Source organism: Euwallacea similis, chromosome 13 (genome assembly GCF_039881205.1).
Source record: "Euwallacea similis isolate ESF13 chromosome 13, ESF131.1, whole genome shotgun sequence".
NCBI classification, from domain to species: Eukaryota; Metazoa; Arthropoda; class Insecta; order Coleoptera; family Curculionidae; genus Euwallacea; species Euwallacea similis.
The window spans coordinates 4870771-4888977 of NC_089621.1; the positions used below are offsets into that span (position 1 = coordinate 4870771).

The 18207-nt window shown below is 34.0% G+C and overlaps 1 protein-coding gene and 1 non-coding gene across 3 annotated transcripts; both read right to left on the bottom strand.

The window, feature by feature from the left end:
* Window positions 1-668: 668 nt before the first annotated feature.
* LOC136412850 (uncharacterized) lies at window positions 669-10500 on the bottom strand. Of its 2 annotated transcripts, XM_066396049.1 has the most exons (3): window positions 10345-10500; window positions 9667-9999; window positions 669-1559 (listed from the first exon to the last, which is right to left on the bottom strand). In XM_066396049.1, the coding sequence occupies exons 2-3, from the start codon at window positions 9741-9743 to the stop codon at window positions 890-892; spliced, it is 747 nt and encodes a 248-aa protein (XP_066252146.1). In that variant the 5' UTR covers window positions 9744-9999; window positions 10345-10500; the 3' UTR covers window positions 669-889. The 2 variants fall into 2 exon arrangements, with proteins under 2 accessions (XP_066252146.1, XP_066252147.1); XM_066396050.1 differs by lacking the exons at window positions 9667-9999; window positions 10345-10500 and adding an exon at window positions 3187-3441.
* Window positions 5194-5273, bottom strand: TRNAS-GCU (transfer RNA serine (anticodon GCU)). Its single transcript is given in 2 exon segments — window positions 5194-5230; window positions 5237-5273. It is a non-coding gene; the product is annotated as a tRNA-Ser (tRNA).
* Window positions 10501-18207: the final 7707 nt, after the last annotated feature.

Below are 18207 nucleotides of genomic sequence, written 5' to 3' on the forward strand. Positions count from 1 at the left end.
GGGGCCGTAATTTCTCGACTGCCTCGTTCGGATTTATGGAAATTCGGGAGGTCAAAAGCTAACATGAGACAGCAGAATTGAAATATTGTAGCGTTGAATATTTATAGGGTACAGGGTGGGCGTGAAATCTATAAAATATTTACCAGAAAAGTTTCGAATCAGAACTTATAAATGTTAAAGAAAATCACATTTTGTGGCATGCGCGAAATATTTATATATTTTTAATTCTACTTTAAATTTCCTATTGCCATTCAACTTCCTAAAGAAAGGAAAAGAGCTCCTTAGCGGTCACGCTTTAGCTATTAAGGCTCTTATTTCTTTTACTGGCATAAGGGCTATTCATTTGGCCATTACTGCTATTGTTTGTTACATTAAAGTTCTCCCCCATTTGAGAGGATTTATCTCCTTCAAAAACCTTTTTACTTGCTTACCCTGAACTGCCTAATATTACTCCAACATTTCTGTTATTTCGTAAAATAACCGAACGTGTATGATGATCTATCGTGGCTAGAGTTAGTTACGAGGGCAAATTTCCCCGAAAGTTTCAAAGATCCTCATAAGTCTCTATTTAAAAAAAAATTAATAGAGTGACGAGAACTCTTAAAGTTCTAGCAACTGTCCGGTGGTTCCTAAGAAGCCCATCCTCCTCAAAAAAAAAACAATGTCAGTATTGAAATAAGTATTTTATTACTCCCGAATGTGCATTCATATCATACAACGTTCACAACATCAACTCGCTCACTTAAATTTAATAATAATTAATTATTACTCCTATTAGATAATAATTATTCAAAGATCTTAGATAAATATGTATTACAGCACGCTAATACTAATTTTCAACGTATAGTCAAAAAAATAAATATTCTTGGTTGTAGCAGAGATGTATTAATTACATGGATGTGGGCGACCAGAAGTTCATCTCCCTTAACTCAGAGGGTTTCGCCTTGTAAACTTGATTCATCAGTTTACTACTGGAATTAACCTGTTCATCAACACTTAATGTAGACGACGCTCGTTCCAACTCCTCCTTTTTCTCCTCCCCAATAAAGCCCATCGACTGTGAAATCTCCCTTTTGGCCAACAAACTGGACAATATCCACCCCTTAGACTTATCAGTCTCGACGTAAGGGCTGGTAAAGAATTTGTTCATCCTCCTCTTGCTTTTCGGCGAGGAAAGAGGGGAGGCTGGAAGGGACTTGCTTCCTCTTCTTCTATAGGGGTCGAACTTGGACAAAAGTTGCTCGCACTCCTCTGCAGGTTCAGGTGTGTTACCTCTGGGAGGTTTCCCAGATACGATTTGATTGGCAACCCTGAGGATATTGCTGCCCACTTGCGAAGCCTCGCTCTTGAAGCCGTCGTCGGTGCCTTTTGGTCGCGATTTTACGAACTGGCCACTGGAGGTATTGGAAAAGTCAACTTTGACGGCTGGTGCTGGAGATGCTTTCACCACTTTGGTGTCTGCCATTTTGGGATCATTTTTGACCGGTGGGTGCCGGTAATAGTGCATGAAGCTGTCATCCAATTCTGTGGGAGAAAACGTGCTCTGGTCTAAATCCAATCTGCAGGAAAAACAAAAGGTTTATTAAAACAAGGATTTTCGCAAATAAGATATAAAGGTTATAACCTGCAGAATTTTATTTTCTGGCCGGAAGTTTGGAAGTTTGTACCCTCTAGACTACGAAGTAAAATCACTAAAACAGTCTAAGTAATTGTTAAAAATTAGTATTTTTAAACTTTTTTAAATAAAGAAGTGAAACTATAGAATTTAGAATTCAGTCTTAAATTAGCAATTTTTTTTAACTTTTTGTACCTTGATGTCCTTTTTTGTTGAAACTAAGATCAATATTAGATAGAAAATTCTTAAATTTAAGTGAAAATTTAAAATTGTGAAATTCCGCTTCATGTTTTTTTAAACAAAAAATTTCCAAATTTCAGATCACAAAATGAAACACTGGTTATTAATTATGGTTACGATTTGTCGAAAATTTACAAGTTATGTCAGGATTTCAAATTCTGAAGCTTCATTTCATGGTTTTTTAAACCAAAAAAATTAAAATTCCAGATAGAAAATCCAATGCTGGAATTGCTACCATGAAATCCACTAAATTTCCAAGTTTAAATTTGATTTACAAATCTTATGGTTTCATTTCATTATTTAAAAGATCAAAAAACTTCAATAACAGTGAGTTGAGATGTCAATCAGAGAAAATATTACATTATAAAAAGTCATATTCAGGAACTTATTGCCATGGGCTTCCTAAAGCGTATCAAATTGCCTCACATTCAAAATGCTACTGATTCATATAAAATAATCACAGAAAATAAAACGCAAAGTGGACTTTTTAATAAAAAAGGCGAATTCGCATATGTGAATCATTTCTGCATAATAGAAGTTTAAAAAATTGTCAAAGTAACCTGAACTACCCTAAACTGAATATTTCAAAAATTACAGAGAAGTAGAATGCGCTGTTAAATTGTTGCACACTGATTTCCGAAAACACAATAAGTTAATAAAAGATAACTGCAACAGAAGTGTTTCCAAGAATTTTCTGCTAATATCAGGCGCACAGCAGAAATTCATTCATAAATAAATAAACAAAGTTGACCACCCGGTTATCAGAGTTCTAGAAAATCACCAGACCATCATTGAGGAATCACGCGTCTAATTTAAATGCCTGGTCATTAAGTGTTTTACCGCGTTTATCCTTCACGTGGTACAATTAAGCAGTTAATAACAAAAACCAAGAAGATTCCAATGAAAATTTCAGAGCATTGACGTGTCCTTCACTTACGATGGAATTGAAAGTCGAACAATGAGATGTTATATTTAAACACGAAGAAAGAGAAAATGAAACTGGCTCCGCCGCAGAAAATATTGGCACAGATCGCAAGAATATGTGGTACATAAATAAAGGGGGAGAAATAGTTTTCCAGAAAGTTTAATTAAAAAAAAAAAAACATTTTGGCACAAATTATTTAGAACTTTGATCTTTCTTGAGTAATTTGTTACAACATTCTAGCGAATATCGCCCTAGCAATTTCTCCTAAAAATTGAAGACAAATTATTCTGATCTCTGCTGCGTTGGATCAGTTAAACAACACACCATTAAAACCACACAAAACTTAATTACAAAAAGGTAATAGTTTCTTCTTATCAAAGTTCCAGTATTCACTGATTTTGCCTACCTAGTGGAAAGAGTGCAATAGGTAGAAAACCACACCATGACGACGGCCCTGGAAACCTGCCTGGAAACACCAACAAACTTCTCTGGGGCGCTCTTGCAGAAAATGGAAAAAGTGATGCAATATTCCCGAAACGCGCTATTAGACCGAATCCAAATAAAACCGACAACCACAAGTTATAGCGACAAACAAATAATGAAATGTATAAGTTAAGTTGAAGGCAACTCAGCCGTGGTTGTGTCGTCACTATCAGTCAGGTACTGACGTCAATGAGAGTTCTGATTGGTCGTACCACATAGGCTCGACCTCGATAAGTGTAGAACGGTATTGCTGGCTGAAAATATTAGTTGCAATTAGTACTAATCAGATAATAATTTATATTATGATTAAGGTGCTAAAATTGTCATAGTTTTATTACTTTTCTGACTTTGCCACGTTATATCTGAGTTACGATTTCCTTCATTTAATTAAAAAAAGACAACATACCAACAATAAGTAGGTAAATAAATAATATTATGGTGATTGTATAATGCGCATAACATATGAGCAAAACAGAAAACATTTACTGACGTCTGCTGCATAGTATTTTACACCTCCTACTATCATGTATATAGCTTTTTCCCCTGAAACTTTTACGATTTGAGGGCGTGGGGGGCACTAGCTGACCCCAATTCCCAAACCAATTATAGGTTAGCGATGACGTGAAACTGGAGGCGAAGAAATCAGCTCACAAACCATATTTCTTCATCTATTTACTACTACAATTTTTGACGTCACATTCACGAGATTTTGTAACCTGAATACTTTGTTCTTTATTACTATTGTCTCTGGATATATGGAAACAGTACATGTTGATCATTTGTGAAGGGCAAAACACTGCGAACTCTACGTCAGAAGGCAGTATTTATATTATTAATTTACAGTTTTTTTTATGAAACGCAGATATCTAATTAGCTATGTATTGCTAATGGCAAATTAGACAAAAATATTCGTTTTTCCATTTCCTTTTGTTCCAATTTCAATTGTGTTTTAGTACGGTTTTATTTGAGATTTTTCTTTCAGATTAGTTATAATTACTTGAAAATATTGATACGGTCACAAACTAAACAGATTAATTCGAGTTACGTATTCTGTGGTACGGAGCACATATTCATTATGTTCCGTTCCGTGTTGGTCTTAAATAGTTTTAAATGTAACCTGCTCAAAGAGACGTTTACTTTTGATATCTAAATTACCTTGTATACTTTTCAGTGCTAGTTATCAAGATTTCTAATTAAAAAGACTATAACATCACTAATTCTGAAACTTTATTATTTAGTCTATTATAGGCTAAATAATAAATGTCCAGATACTTCTATATATTTAGTCATATCCCAGCGCAGGGCTAGCAAGTTCTGAGGTTGCAAGGTTTCAGGAGGGGATCACCTGAAGTAAGCAGTGGTTAAGTTCAAGACAACATAAATTTTATGGAGTAAAGTGATTGAAAAGGTCAAAATTCAAACACAACAACAGATTTGCACACAATAAGTAAACGTTTGTAAAGAGGAATATACAAGTACAATGGAATTTGATCCTATTTTGGAAAATCCATAGGTATATCGTTACAAAATTGGAATTTCCAAACATTACTTTGTTATCAGTTAGGAAACTGAATAGTTATTTGATGTAAATTGTATGTGAAACTGAATTTACACATTCGGGAATCGACGAATACCAAACAATTGCTATATGACGAAACATTTATGTTGAACTCTTTGATTTAGCATATTTTACACACTTCTGCCGGGTATGGTGAAATTGTACCACAAAAAAATGAATATTTGCCTAAAACGATCTGTCTCCACTAGTTGGCCTAGGCCTCTAAAAATTGACATTTTTTAATTACTTGAAAGCTTGCAAAATTCAAATTACTTAGGAAGAAGAACTTGAATATGGCATGTAGAAAATATCTATACATATATACGATAAAAAGAAAACGAATTTATAATTTGCCATTAAAAAAAGAAATATGGGCTCATGTAGGAATCGAACCTACGACCTCCGACATTTGAATCAGCAGTGCGGCGCTCTAACCACTAAGCTAATGAGCCAGTAACAAAACGCTAAATGATTCCGTATTTAATCTATTTAGTTTCAAAGATGACTCACATTTTTATATATCATGAAAAAAATTAATCCTAACGGAATTCGTTCTCTTCAAGGCGAATGTAAGTTTTTGTATGTGTTTCAATTCAATTCAGACATTGTTTAGTAGGCAATTTGGTACATTTTTTAATTTAGCTAAGCTTCGCCTCAAAGAAAATCTCCAAAGAGGTTTGAAAAGAGAACTTGCAAATCTTCAAAATCTCTTTTAGAACAGACCTAAAATCTTAGTCCCTCGAGGGGCATCAATTTTGCCAAGTAAGCTTTGAAAACAAAACAACAACGTTCCATCAATGGCATCTGCGTCTGCAATTATCTCGCAATTTCAAGCAGTGCCAGAAATTAACTAGAGGAAATATTTCAACTAGTAGCAATTTTGCTACAATTTTCTCCTATTTTTGACCGAATTTATTTATTTAATCCTTGACTAAATCTTTACGCAATGAGGCTATAACATGGTGAAACAATGACCATACTCACATTCAATTACAGCAAGATAAAACTGCCTGAAAATTACCACCCCGCACTCTCCTTCGACACAAAATCAAACCTTTCGAAACATTGTTTTCCTTCAGGAATATTTACTGAGCTTTATATCAAACAGCAGAAAGACAATAAACACTTTATCAAATTGTTGTTACCCAGATCCTGATATTTTAATAACGTCCTATTTCCAAAAGATGCTGAAATTATCAATTCTGTCAATAAAATTGATATTTAAAGCCATTAAGGGTAGATATTTGGGAGCGTCTGTTTAACCCTATTAGAAACACTATTAGCAACGAATAAAAATAGGAAATGTCAGTGAATGATAATCATGGTTATTAATTTTCTATGAAGTACACACTACAAGTGTTTAATAGTTTACACCAGGCTAGACATTTGAAGGATTTGTAAACGTTTATATATTTCATTATAGTATGTATCTGATAGTCATGCAACAAATGGGTGATATTAAAATTCCAAATGAAGCGGGCGATAAATTTTTGTGGTACCTTCGCAGACGACGAAGCATAAAAACGATTAAATCCTAAAGTTCACAACATGAGTCCAAATATGACCCTACCGAGATTATCATTAAGAATATTCATCTGAACGTAGGAGGCTCGTGATTTTGATTAACTCCACTTAAAAACGCGATTATTATAATGCAGACAGCCTGGAAATCGCTAGATAGAAAAGGTTATCACCTACCACACTGCTATTGGTTAAACTGTGGGGACAACAAAACATAATATTGGAGAAAGCTACTCGAGAATCGTAAACACAATACGGCTTGATAAGAAAAGAACATAGTCTAAATCTTCGAGGAAAAAAGTGATATTTATGTTGTAATGCCCAAGATTTTGCTGTTGCATACCTTATCGTGAATGTTTGCCAATTAACATTAGCCACACCAGGGCCAATAAAAACACGAGGCGTCGTAAATCGTTTGGACTTGGCAACCGGTCAATCCCAGCAAAATATAACAAAGGGGTCAAGCATCACATGACGATGACTTCCTCATGTCTAGCCCACTTTTGTATTCATACGTCGTATGAGGACGTTATAGAATATGGAGGTGTGGTTTTTTGAGTATTTCGAAGTTTCAGTATCTGGCAAGAAAGCCGAAAATATATCTACCTACAGCTATTAGAATTAGAATTTTACAATGCTGTGACAACAGTTTGGCAACAGAATATCAATTAAAAAGAGAAATAAGTACGTGACTCCCAAATGTGCACTGCCAATACATACTGAAAAACTGATTATTATAGAAAATACTGGTAACAGGGCAAGTAAGCATTATATTTTAAATTTAAAGGCGCGTTCTCACGAATCGTTTTTTGTTGAGCGATTAATAGTGATCAACAAGAGTTGAATACCACTTGAATTGTTGTGCGTTACATTACAATAGAGATTGATCACGTTATTGCACTATCAAATTAAAGTCAAATGGTTAAGTTGGTGAGTTTGTGAAAATATTAACAGTTTTGTTGACCAAGTTGCGAAACGTTTTACTTGGCATGATAAAAAAAAGTAAGACGCGTTAATTTTAGGTAAATGAAATGGATTCTAATAGATCTACCAAATTAACTAGCATTCGCGAATAAGAATATAGAAATCATATGTGAAAAAGTCTGAAGAAATGTTACAAACCCCTGTTCAAATTTCTTAAGACACTGTAACACTAAAACGACTTTCACCAAAGCTGAAGTTGTAAGTTGAAAATAGATATTTGGCCATAGAAGATTCATTTTTTACGTCAGCCTGTAACAGGATTGCTTACATCAATTTCTTTGATAATACACCTCCTAAAAGTTTTTTCCTCAACTTTGTCTTTGTATTTTTACCTCTCTATTGCCCTAAATCTATCCATATTTCTATCTGTCGCTTAATACTCACTTTTCAAACAAGCACAGAAGAAAGAACCATAATGTTAGAATTGATTGATTTATGCGAAATTGACTTCTTTGACGTTCCTACGCTTCAAAAAAGCTTTAACTTATTAGCGATTTGCGATTAATCAAATTTCTTGACCAATCAAGTCTGAACGAATCACGATTGAGTAAATTCCTTAACAGAAAAAGTTTGCATAAATTAGTCAATCAAATTTTAATAATACATTAAAAATTTGAACAACTCTTTTAAAACAAAAGTCCCCGGAATATATTCATTCTACTTCTATTGATCAACTTTAATGGTTCAGCAAAAACTAACTCGTGAGAACGCACCTTAAGGGAGGATCTGAAAGGTTAATGACACCATCGATTGAAATGAAATTGTACTGGGATTCACGAATACATATTATACATCGGGAGATTCAATCTGGTTCTACGATCAGATATAGACATATTTCCCTCAATCGATTCTAGTTATGTAGAAGTACAGATATACAAGGTGATTCACGATCGATTCAGCCAGGATTCAACAATGGACCTCTTTGAAACGTTTAACAACTGTTGATTTAGGCGCTTATGTCCACGAAATTGGCCTTCTAGATCTCCCAATTTTATTCCACTGGATTTTTGCTTATAGGGTAAAAGAAATGAACAAGTTTAAGTTGCACAAATAAGTTGTAAAGAGCAACTGGGGTCATAACAATACGCAGCGTTATTGCACAACGTGAACAAACCCAATTCGATGAATCTCACAACATACAGAATATTTTGAATTTTCACCAACAAACCTTTAACATATGAAAACCTTGAGATTAAATATTAAATGAATTGCTAATTATTTAATGAAGTAGGTGTGTAAACAAATTATGCGCATAGCAGATATGACTCCTCTCGTTATCTTTGGGGTTGATATAAAGTTAACATAGTAAAGAAAAATTAACCAATGGTGCAAAAACAATATTTCTATTCACTGGAAAATAATCAGAAGACAATGGACTCAGTTTCAAGGCAAAAAAGAATAATAGTAGCAGAACCTTGCAGGTTGAGCGGTTAAATCTGCAATACACCTTTCCGAGTGTTTTAAACAATTTAGCCTAGAAAACTGTCTATTTAAAATTAATTTATCTTGAATAGGAATACTTAAGATGTATTAATACTGGACCAAACCGGATCCACAATGTTTAACAAACTAAGCTCTTGACTCACATATAATACGTCTTTAAAACGTAGAGGTCAAAATTCTGAATTATTCTAATATGTCAATGTGCACACACACCTTTCACAACCATAATTATTGAATATTGTGCAATAAGTTTGGTTGTACCAGATGGTCTTATTGAGAGGCTAATGTTACGTCTTAGCTACATGCCATTTTGCTTGAGAACTCAAATTAGAAAATTGGCATAAAATCCAGAATAAACTAAAGTTGCAACGCATAAATAATTGGTTATTAATACCAGAGACTTGTTGGCAAGCTTGGTTAAGGCCATTACTTATTAAATAAAAAAATCAAGGTTTAATTTTCCTGCTTTCTACGTGAGTACATTATACAAGGGACTACAATAAGTGTTTCAATGGACCAGTACTATTTATGTCATAATAGATATTTGCAATATTACCTACAAACCTTTAACCTAACATCTAGGAAATTCTGAAAAAACACAAATAATAAGGTATAATAATTCAGTGGATCATAACGGATTATACTTGGGATTATGTATCAATCAAAGCACTTCTAAATCAGTAGAATTACTTTTTAAGAAAAACGGAAATTCTGATATTTAATCTTTCAGGAAAGTATTTTTTAGAAGATTGATTCATCGTAACTACATTATTTCAATGGTATTACTTACTTAAGTGGAAAAATAATGGATTTAAAAAGGGATTAGTTCAAATTATCTCTTGGACAAGGCAAAGACAAGTAGGGAGATGTTATACCGATATAATCATCCACACTTACCTGTCATTCATTTTGCTTTTCATCCATTTAGGAAAGGACATCCCAGCTGACAAAGTGCGATCTTCTTGAGTAGCCATCACAGGTAACAACTCTCTTGAATAAACTGAAGAACCAAAGCAAGTAAATTTGTAAACGTAGGTATAGGATATATATTGAGTATCCTAATGTTCCGACATACAGAGAGCAATAAGAGAAGTTAATTTCTAATCGTTATAAGGAGTACTAAGATCAAAAATACTTATTTAGACTTGAATATCAGTTAAAATTAGTATCTGGTGACTTGCTTGGCAACAGACCTGTTTCTCATGAGTATGCCTTGCTTATTAAGTTAATCTGAAACAAAGATTGTTGATGTTGATTTATTTCTATGATAAGAATGTGAGGTACAGCTCATAAAGTGAAACTTGGCACCTAGAAAATAGTATGTGAGACCTCATTCACAATAATTCAAAAGTTTTATGAACTAGAACTAAGATAGATAATTGAACATATTATTGGATAGTTAGTTACAAATTAGAAACAGAACCGTACAATTGGATTGCTTAATTACAAGTGTTATTTATTAAGCAATTAAAGAAATAGGATATTACTGTGGTTTTAGAATCTATGAGGAAATGATTTGATACCTTTTGTAATTAAACAGCTTTCTAACTAAGAAATTAAGTATATTATATGTACCTTCGAACTTGTAGGAATAAAGGAAACGTTACTTGATAGAGTACCCATCTTATTATGCCGTAAACGTGTTATATAAATCTTTAATTAAATAATTTGTGGGTCTTTAAAATTCCCTTTAGAAGGTTTCACAAAATGGCGTTGTAAATTTTGAAAGGAAAAGTGACACTCAAATGACAGTGACACTGATAAGTGGCATAATGACAAATAATTGACTGTAAATTGAAAGAGTTGCTGTAGGAAAAGGTCGTTGATATCACAATTGAAAGAGAGAGACATAGTACGGGAATCCCGGTAAGCAAATTAAAATTATATTTTCTAATATGTATTAATATACTAATTATAATTTAAGTTATTTAAGACTCCTTTACAGTAACATTGTAAATTCTTTTTTAGAATTTTTGTTATTCAAGAAGATATTTTTGAAAACACCTGTTACTTCAGATACTTGTGGACCAAAGTATATTTCTATACTAAATATCTTCCAACTATCTATGTAGATACATAATCATATCTAATCTAATATGAAATCTTTTACAGCTGGGGAACAATTTCCACGATTTCGCAGTTATACAATTCCTGAGTTAGAGATTTTCCAAGGCTAAAGTTGAAAATTACTTGAGAAATGAAAATTTTAAACCAGCATTTCATTGCTTATGTTCCTTGACAATGTGGTGAATGTAAAGGATTTATATAAAGCCTGATTAGCTTTTATGAAGTGTGGACTTTTCTAAAATCAAACAATTTTGACAAACCTCCTCATTTTATACTAATGTTATTTTGGCATATAATTTAAAAGCAGATCCCAAATATTTCGAAAGAGTTGGCCTAATCTAGGGTAGTTTTTATTATTGCTGGCAGCCAATAGCAGACTAGAAAAGAAATGAGTTTTCCAAGGTTTGGTTTTTAGTGATATCACAATACTGTTAATGTTCGGTTGAGATTTTGACTGAAATTTTCATAAAAAAAAAGGTCTGATAATAGCTTTTTTTCAAACGAAACATTTATAATGCAATATTTCACACTTCTGTGTTAAGAAGTTTTTCAGTGAGTTGTGTAGACAATTTTTCCCACGACTAAAGTACTCAACGAAATGGTTTGCGAAACACATCCAGCTTAATCATTCGTTGAACATCCACGCCAAAGCCCCTCAAAGGACATAATTTTTTGTATGTAATATACGATTTTATTCGCACATTATTTCTGTTTACAAAATAAGTTCCCATGCATCCCTATGCTACTTTTTGCAGATTATGTTACTTTTTTTAGCCATTCTGAAGGCCGCCTGTATGATGGCGCCTTCAATGTTGCTATCGCAAACCCGGATCCAAACAGAGACGCAGTGGACATCGTTGTAAATATTTTCTTTGATACAGGTATTCGCTCAATGGTGGAAATATAAGATTCCTCATATTTCGGCATAAGCTTTCTCATCCTCCATCGGTGATTCACAAACCCTCCTTGGGTCTCCAGGGCCTTGCAGCAATCTCTGGCTAAAAGTCTGCAATGACCCGTTATCTGAATATTCCCTCTATCTCTTTTTCCCTGATTTCTAATGTGGAGAACTGAATGGAAATTAAGATCAGAATACTCTAATTACGTATTTATGTATATCCCGAGAACAGCATGAATAGCTGAAGACTGTCTTCTTCAGTGCACTTACATATTGCAGAATGCACACGCATACACATTTCTCCTACATAAATCCAGTTTCCTCAAGAACCAAGTTGCTCTGCACACGACGCTTTATGATGCCTACCCCGATATTGAACTGTTATTGCATAGACCTTTGTGGTATGGCTACCTTCTGTGGTCCTCTCACCTAGAAGCACACAAGGACACCAGAGAAGGTGGCCACTAAGGAGACTGTTGAAAACCTAAACTGACCAGATTGTATGACTCCTAATGACAAAACTCTCTTACCTTCTCTCACGTTAACCGCAGAGCCTCTGCACAGTTGCTGCCCTGTTGCACGTCAACGTAAAAGAGGTATGAGAGAAGGCCATTACTGAATCAACCTTTCAACATAAACGGGCACACTCAAATACAATTTTCCCATATAGGAGTCTTGTTTCCCCAAGAACCAGGAGTTAATAATCTTGGGATGCTGTATGGAATGCTGGGATCTCTTAATCATCGCCGGTATTCGATCGCCTACCCTGGTGTTACACAATCGACACAGTACCTTTGTACCATAGCTGCTTTCTGAGGTCCACACATAAAGACATTATACTGATGGGAACGTTTTTCATATGAAAAGTGTGGACAATAAGTCCAGTTCACTCCAATATAGGCGTTATCAAAAATACGAGTTATAATCGCTTATCACATTTTGATATTCACATTAATAGGAACATCGTTGAAAACATTTATTGAGAATTGGACGTGATTTTCAGGCAAAAAAGGTCTGAATTCGCATTCCTGTTAAAATGTGTATTTATTCTAATAATAATTATAAGCATATTGAGTTAATGATCGGTTGTACAAGACACTCAGGATTTCTCAAGATGGAAAGCACCTGAAGTAGCCCGGACCATGATGAAATTTTGATTCTGAAATGCATTTTTCTTTGAAAATAATGCGCAGGTAGGTACGTACTCTAAGATAAACTTCAAATGTTATTCAATTGTCGTCATTTTTAAAATTGCTTATTAATGAAGACGCCCATTCCCTAATTATCATACACCCATTTTATTCGATAACAACAAATGGTAATGAAGAAATTGTGGATTTAAAAAAATAGATGCATCATCCAGCCTATTTCACGGTCAATTTCAAGTTGTTGACAAATGAAGGAAACGTTTATGGGGATCTATGGATCAATTGAGTCAGTTTCGGAATGTAAAACGTTTTAATGTCAGAAAATGGGAGATATGTCTTCTCATAAGCTACAAACTCAGCTTTTACTTTCTGGACAATTTCTCCTTTTTATACGTGGATCAATAACCAGCGCCGCAGCATCCAGACACCGTCCATCCTTATTTCAGAGAGGTACAGAAAGCTCTTTCAGACGCATAACTCATTCAATAGGGGAAAGCTCCCTCTTCTCTCCCTGTCTTTCCTGCTCTCTCGCTCTCTTTCCCACACCCACCACCCCCTAACCCTCCGGCAATGGACAATTCTTTTTTATTCAGTTTTCTCGCTCCCACCCACAGAATTTTCATCAGGAACTTTCTTGCGCTCCTCGTGGACTGTCTCGCTCTTCAACAGCAGTGATAGCGAAAGCACAACAGCTGAAAGCTCCTGATGCATATACCGTAAAAGCGCGATCAAGAGCTTGCACTTGGTGGACCTCGTTGCCAGTCTGCACGACGCGTATATAGAAGAATGTAGCCGCTATGTTTGTTTCTCATTTGTCGGTACCGGCGCGATTTAATTTTTAAATTAATTTGTAGCAATAATTAATAACTTTTGCCTTCATTACGGTGGCTGCTAAAAGAACTTAAAGGACAAAATGACGAAATTGTGGGGGAGTTGGGCCTGATAGCACACGAGGGGGAGTTTTTGTCAGGGATTTTTTACCACTTGCTTAAAGTCAATTAAAGGTAAAAGTAATTTAGTATTTAGGTAAATTTTATTTATCCGGTAATTTTATTTAGATTAGGAATCTCATCCTTATTTCGCATAACATTAAATAAAGAGGAAATTTATGATGGTCTGCACTGATTAGTAATTCTCCTTGCCATGGTCAATTTGGTTGTTTGACAGTTATTGCCTGTCATTTATGACAAAACATCATAAATTCTCAATATTTGAGATTATTCTATGAAATACTGTGAAAACAATTTAGTTTTGAATAGACCGATAAATAAAAAACTTATAACCTTTATAGTAATAATTCTGTCTGTGAGGATTAAGGTAAATATACATATATATATTCAGTATGTGTATGTACCTACTCAAAAGCGCATTAAACCCAAATTTACGAAGTTATTGGAAATTCTCCAGGGCAGGAACTTAGTTTCCATAATAAATTTCCATTGAATCCTTGAAACGAACTTTGTATACATTATATTGCTCGTTTTCCTGATTTTCATAACAGTTTTGACTCCCGACCATCTTTGCTTCATACTTTGTATAGGCCACATGTCTAGACCCCATACCACCAGACATAAGTTCTCTTTGAGTCACACTTTTGTGAAGGTTCTATAAAAGGTAGTTTCAAGCCTTCCAACTCTTGTTTGAGGTCTAAAGGGCTAAAATGAAACCCAGATTGGTCAGTTCCCATTACGTAGTAATATTTAAATCAAAGATGTTTAAACTTCTTTTTTAGTCTTTAAATCCTTAAGGGTTGCGAGAGGACCTAAATAATACCTGAAATAGTCCCATTTTTAAAATGTTTTAATTCCTCTAATTTATTCTTTTTGATCGTGATTTATATCCTCCGTTCTATTTCTTTAGTTTCATAAATAATTTATTTCATTTTTTAAGTCATTTTTAGCTCTAGTTCAATTATTAACTGCTTTTCTAACCCTCCAGGCATGTGTGTAAAGCCTCGAGGTTCTAAACGTATCTAAATCAGCGGATTTCCACCAACTATTTTTCACATATTTATTACTTTTTCTGAACAAAATCCACCCAAATGGTAATTCAGGTTAATTATAGGAAACTTAGCTAAATGAATCAACTATTAAAGCTCTATAATCCTCATATCCAAAGGAGTTAATTTCTTTAGTTTTGGAACTATAAGATTTATGATTAAAGTGCATTTCCAAGGATCCTAGACGCTAATAATCGAATATTCAGATTCACTGTAAGCTCGAGGCTAATAGACAGATACAAATCAGCGAAACATTACACTTCAGCAATTTAAAATTTTTTAAATAATTTCCAATGGAAGAACTTTCTGCTTTTTGCCATTTTTAAAATTGTGAGTGCCGATATCTCAGGAACTAATGGAACAATTACTTTAAAAAATGTCTTAAATTCGTCAGGAAGTTTTTAAGTCAAGAACGTTTGAACAGCTATTATGACTCGAGAGTGAAAATATGCTAAATTCTTTATTCATTTAAAATCAGTACCTCTTCTAATTATTGATAAACGACCATAATATTGATCACCCTGTAAACTGATTCAATCAATTGATTTGGTTTTAAATATTCACGATTAAGAAACTATTCCATTCAGAACCCATGGAACTGCAGCACTCTACTGATTTAAAAGTAGGATCTGTATATTTTTCTGTATAATATAAATAATACTGAAGTTGGTTGCTTGTAGTTCATCAACATCTCCTCGAGTACCATTCTCCCATTCGCCGTCTGAGCTAAGCGTGCAAATAATTCAATTATCTTAAACGGCATAAGAATCCGGGCCTTCCACGTACAAATCTTGACATGAAATCTAGCCCAAAGACATATTTATTACAGGTTTGTCGATAAATTTTCGTAAAAATCGAACACCCTATATGGTACTGGTCGGATAGGTAGGTACTCGAGGCTCGACCAAGGCTAGCTACTGCCCCTAGGGATTCGTTGTGATGGCGTTACGTTATTACTGTCAATTCCATTTTTTATTGCCCGATATCTTTTTTGGATAAATTATTCATGTGGCCTTTATTTTTTTCTCTGTTCTTCCAAATCAATTATTATTTCTTGTGGGTACCAGTGCGGATATAATGGAAAAATTGCAGATTTCACATTATTGTTATGATTATTCGTTCACGATAATTCTTCCAAATAAATATCGAAAAGTGGTTGTGGTTACTCACCGTGAAATTGATTCCTCCGAGTCTCTTATAGAAAAATTCGTCAAATAGAAAATGATGGTCGTTTCATTTGGCATGATGTTAAATACGGATTTGTGCGCTTACACATGGCGTGCCTTGTTATATCCCTCGTAAAAAATAATCAGAGTGTAAAATGAACAGTTCCTAATTATTTCGTTTCCATAATGATATATAAGTCGTTGCTATTGGCAGGTATATATATTTAAGATGCCTAGTCGAGTCGAAAACCCTTACTTTTTCGTTATGGAAAGAGAACTTTCTACATTTGTGGGTATTCTTCGACATTATTAATGCAAAAATAACTTCATCTGTGACAAACATCTCAATCTATATTTACAAACATGTGGTTAGCACCGGATGCTCAAAACTGCATGTAAAACTAAATAAACTATAACACATCTAGTGGAAATAGAAACGAAATAAATGAAACAAAAGGAGTTAATGAGCGTGTGTATTTTGGATGAGAGATATACTTGAGCGCAGCAAATACAACTTTCTGAATAGATATTCGTTGCGTAAAAATAATTATTAATACCAAATATGTAGCTCTACCGAATGCATTTTCTTCATTTTTCCCTTTTAAAATCGTCGAATGACAATCAGACCGAGAAGCGTTTGAAGCGCACCTCATGTTAATTGCTAATTAAGTAGATATATTGTTTCAACTCCATTTTTATTTCATTGAATTAAGAATCGAATCTGTTATATAAATTCATGTGTGAAATTCCTTTGTGGCAATGCCTGGATATTTACATACATGGTTTTTGCTAGGTGGAAAAAATGCTCGGAAAGAAAGCTCCTGTTTGCACACGCTGGCTTTTACCTATTGTTACAGTATTTAATAAATATCATTTTATTGAAAGAAAGCGGATTTTCCTCTAAAAACCCAATCAGACTAGATAATGAGTGGATAATGAATCCAATTAAGTTATGAGTAGGTACTACCTATGTTACAAAAGTAAATGTCTTAATAGGTACTCATTTAGCTTTAGCTGAGTAACTAATTAACAAATTCTCTCTGATTTTTACAAGGAATTGTTCCGGGACTTAATTATTCAGCCCTTTATTGCGGTTTCTAGAATTTTTAATATTCTTAAGAATGGGGAAGTATTTACCTGGAAAAAGAGTTGTGTATAGATTGATTCCTAGTTATCCTTTAATTACCATAAAAATATTAAATATCATCAAAAACAATCCAGAACGTGCAGAAATTCACCTCCAAAATAGTACCAAAACTTTACTTCTTAAGTATACTTCTTTAAGTTTCCAAGATACAGAGACTGTTTCATGTCTATTTCTGACAAGTGAAAAATCAGTTTCGGTATATCTGAAACCAGAGGAGAAATCTTTCCGAGAAACACAACAAATTACTTTCTGAACCAGCTTTATAAACCTACATAACGCATTCCGTAATGTCTCCTCATGTTTCCGAGATACCGAGGTTTCAAATTCAAAAAGAAATTTTTGAAGAAATGAACGAGATATTTAATTTCCAGAGTTACGGGGTAAAACGTCAAGTTTCGAAGGTCGATATTACATCCAAAGGATACTCAAGAACTCAAAGTTGTGTTTCAACATAATAAAAATCAGGAACGTTCTATTAAAAGGACTAAGTGTGTAATGAAGTTGAGTGAATGAGTACCACATATTTTTTAAAATTTTGATTTGCTTTTAAAAACAAAATACGTCATCAGTGACTCATTCTGCGTAAATATGTACCTCAAGCATGACGATAAAATCGGGAACGTACCAGAAGGTCCAGAAGTTGTATAAAATTGCAGAAAAAAACAGTAGAAATTTGCAAAATATTACAAAGTTTCTAATTACTTTTATCAACAACATGAATGATTATGCTCATTTTGTTTGCCCACCAAATCATAAATTTGTACTTATGTGAAAAAGAAGGTGAAGTTTCATATTAAAAAACGGTGTTTATGAACTCGCTGATGCTTCGTCAAAAAAACAAACTCCGGGCACACTTTTCCCCCTCGATTTTTCTAAACTCATGCGATTCAAATAATTTAAATGTTAATGAAACACACGACTTCTAAAGATCCCACAAACAAAGTCGAGCCAAGCAAGTGCTAAGGCATGTAACATAATCTGTTTTAAACTGTTCCTATCGAAAGTTACTTTCC